The sequence below is a fragment of the Chiloscyllium plagiosum genome, chromosome 4, assembly GCF_004010195.1.
Source record: "Chiloscyllium plagiosum isolate BGI_BamShark_2017 chromosome 4, ASM401019v2, whole genome shotgun sequence".
In the NCBI taxonomy this organism is placed as follows: domain Eukaryota; kingdom Metazoa; phylum Chordata; class Chondrichthyes; order Orectolobiformes; family Hemiscylliidae; genus Chiloscyllium; species Chiloscyllium plagiosum.
In genome coordinates, this window is record NC_057713.1 from 131,070,153 (window position 1) to 131,073,759 (window position 3,607).

A 3,607-nucleotide genomic window follows, 5' to 3' on the forward strand; every position below is an offset into this window, starting at 1 on the left:
AGATTAAATCTTCCCTGTTTTGGGATGGAACCATAAATTCCACAAAAAATAAAATGTTCAAGAATGAAAGCTGAAGTACAGAGATGGTTTAAGAAAGGCATTATCATTTGACATGTGGATGACCATTATTTATCACAATAATTTCTACAGAACGATGAATATCTCAGCGGACCATAAAATTGGGTTTTGACACTTGCTTAAACATTGCTGGAAGATTTTGGAAGTGAACAGGAACTTAATTAAACTGGTTGGTTCTTGCAGAAAAGTATCACTTTTGGAATGAAGACTTGATGATACAAACATTCTGTACATTTGATAATTTGGAAATGGGCAATGGGTTTGACTGGACATCAGAAAGTATTATCACTTTATGTGAGTCTATGTGTTTATTCTGTGTTGGTAGAATCATAGAAGTATCCATTTGGCCCATCAAGTCCACACCGGCCCTCAATTTCCCATGGCGAATCCACCTAACCGGCACATCTTTGGACTGTGGGAGGAAACCAAAGCACCGGGAGGAAGGGAGAGCGTGCAGACTCCACACAGTCACCTGAGGGTGGAATCAAACCCAGGTACCTGGCACTGTGAGATAGCAGTGCTAATCACTGAGCCAACATGCTACCCCAGTTAAATAAATGACAATAGTTTCTCAGCTTGTGTCACTAGCTATTCAATTCAGAGCGTTGTTATATTGCAAAGCATTAAAGTGTTCTTTCAGAACTAGAGGGCAAAATAGCGTGAGCACATGGTTAAGAAACATAACATTAATAAGACATTGATGGTATGTTTACGTATGCTTGTCTTATGTGAATAAAAGTACCGTGAAAAGATATTATCCAATATTTCTGTTAATTATACAAATGTAAATGTTTACTCAATGTAATCTAAAGAAAAGGCACAAGGAAAATCCGCCTTAAATATATTCAAATATAACATCTACATCATGTATTCGTGTCTTAAAAGATGTCTACATTTTCTATGTTTAATATCCTGAAGAAAAATTGAATCATGTTCTCTGTTACGCTGCTTTTATCTCCCTTCTTTCCTATCACATATTACAAATACTCTCATTGAAGATTCTATACGCAGCAGGAAGGCCAAAGTAATTTATTGCATTAAAGACAAATCAAACTTTATAGCAAATACAAAACAATATATGATGGGGAATGGGTGAAAGGTTATAATACAGTCACAGCCTCAGTACGGCAAATTCACTGATGTTTGTGCTATATAAAATATTATCTGAACTCCTTGGTTATATTACAGCTTTGTTGTATACTCTTAATAGAAAACTGCTTCGGGCATCTTCTTAGTGATATGCATTAGCAAATGTGACTACATCTGACAACAGACAGTGAAAATGTAGCATATCATCTTAAATACTGAGCAATTCAAATTTACAAAATAGTATCAACAAATTATACTTTAATAATGTAAGAGATAAAGATTAAAGATTTGTAACAGTTGAGTGTAGCTTCTTAAATTGATAGTTCATTAAATATTATGCTTTATAAATTTACACTAGTTTTAATTAATTTTATAGTTTAAACACCAACCATAGCTTGAATCCATAACAAAAAAAAATTCCAGTTGTGTCAGTGGTCAAAGTTTATATTGATATAGCTCATAAAAAGGTGAACACTTCATTTTACCAGCACTATGAATATCTTGGGAGCAGACCAGGATCATTCTGCTGTCTGGATCAGAAATGCTGTTTCACTTGTTATTGAAGAGACTACATCTAGGTATCCCTGGGTTAAGTACTAGCAGGAATCTCATGCATCTCCATCAGGGGACGGCTGACATAGCTTGTACAATCTAACAGAAACAGATGGTAGATATTAGACTGTGATTGAATACAATGTATTCGTAATTATCAAATTTATTAAGCATTCACTATGGAACATTAAAATGAAGTAAATAATAATTATATCACTGAATGCTTTGGCCAACAGAAAATATCTTGTTGCACTTTACTACATTTGAAAACAAGACATAAGTGAGGACTGCAGATGCTGGAGAGCAAAGTCTAGATTAGAGTGGTGCTGGAAAAGCACAGCAGTTCAGGCAGCATCCGAGGAGCAGGAAAATCGACGTTTCGGGCAAAAGCCCTTCATCAGGAATACAGGCAGGGAGCCTCCGGGGGGGGGGTGATAAATGGGAGGGGGGTGCAGCAATCACGTTTACCTCTCCACCCTGGAGGCTCCCTGTCTCATTCCTGATGAAGGGCTTTTGCCCGAAACGTCGATTTTCCTGCTCCTCAGATGCTGCCTGACCTGCTGTGCTTTTCCAGCACCACTGTAATCTCTACATTTTCTGACAAGCTCTGTAAACTATATTGCTGGTGCTGAAGCGGAATAAACATCCATAGACATTTGTTTCATTTAAATAATATTGTGGAAAAGGCAACTTACCTTGGCCATGAAAACCAATGAGCTCATGGAAAATAAATAAACTTTCTATTATTTTTCATGACATCCTATCAGATGTCATTATTCTCATCGAATTCCCTGACCTTGCTGATGTTACTAGAAACTACAAAGAGAGGCTCAATCGTTCTTTTTCTAAAACAAACCTTTAAAATATCTTCATACAACCAGCCTTCATTTGAACTAAATTGAAGTACTATAAAGTGTAATAGATTCTTGAGGTTGGAGATATCTGCTTAAAGAAGGAATGAAATAGTGTCCGTGGATGCTCTAAGTTATTGCTGCAACTATGTGAATCACATCAACTATCAGTAACCACATCAGTTTAACAAATAATCCAATAATGTTGAAATAAACTAGTTGAATCTAAAAGAGAGAGGAGGCATAATCAATTAGGTCCATGTTAAATTCTTAATGGAACACAGCCAATGCCTGATGTGACACAATTAAACTGACTTCTGTGAAACTCATGAGTAACTGGTTTAAACAACATATTGAATTGATTTGAAATTAATTGAATTAGCTCTAGCTGTATTGTCCATCTTAGGTACAAAGGTCCCTGGGTACAGATACTTGAGACCAAATTCTTAGGAAGCAGAAGAAATTAGAAAAGTAAAGATATAAATAGTCCAGCATTACAGCTCATTGGAATAAATTAGAAAAGGAAAAAGTTCAGAGTATCAGTCTTTCCGACCCAGTCCATGGTGATACCTAGCCTTATGGGAGATCTCCACTGCCTGCACCAGACCCACCAACAGGAGGCGCTCCATTCTCTGTGCCATCTCTTCACCACTGGGCCCACTGCGCTGATGCCAAGTATATTAGTTGGAACTGTTGTTTTAAAATATTTATCATCATCAGTATGGGTTTAACTATTTGAAACTCAAACAATGTAAGGAAAAAATGAATGGGGATCGGTGCATATTGGGAAAGGGACAAGTAGTGACTGAAAGCTGGCTTGATAATAAGAAATAGAAAATAGATACAGTAATAGATCACATGATGTCTCGAGATTGTTCTGCTTTGCCCCACATCTCCCGCGCTGCCCACATGTCTGCATTCGCTTGGACACACAAATCAGACTCAAAGCTATAAATATACTGGGCCAAACACCAGCCAAACGCCAGCTCGCAGATACCTCCTCCTACTGCCGCCTTGACCATGACCCCACTCCCCAC

General features: G+C 37.4%; 1 protein-coding gene across 2 annotated transcripts in view; it reads right to left on the reverse strand.

Moving 5' to 3' along the window:
* Positions 1-1,092: 1,092 nt before the first annotated feature.
* prex2 (phosphatidylinositol-3,4,5-trisphosphate-dependent Rac exchange factor 2) overlaps positions 1,093-3,607 on the reverse strand; it is a 352,480-nt gene continuing 349,965 nt past the window's right edge. For both annotated transcript variants that reach the window (XM_043689238.1, XM_043689237.1), the window contains one exon: positions 1,093-1,818. In XM_043689238.1, coding sequence (XP_043545173.1) covers positions 1,776-1,818 — 43 coding nt within the window. In that variant the 3' untranslated portion in view covers positions 1,093-1,775. The remainder of the gene's footprint in view (positions 1,819-3,607) is intronic.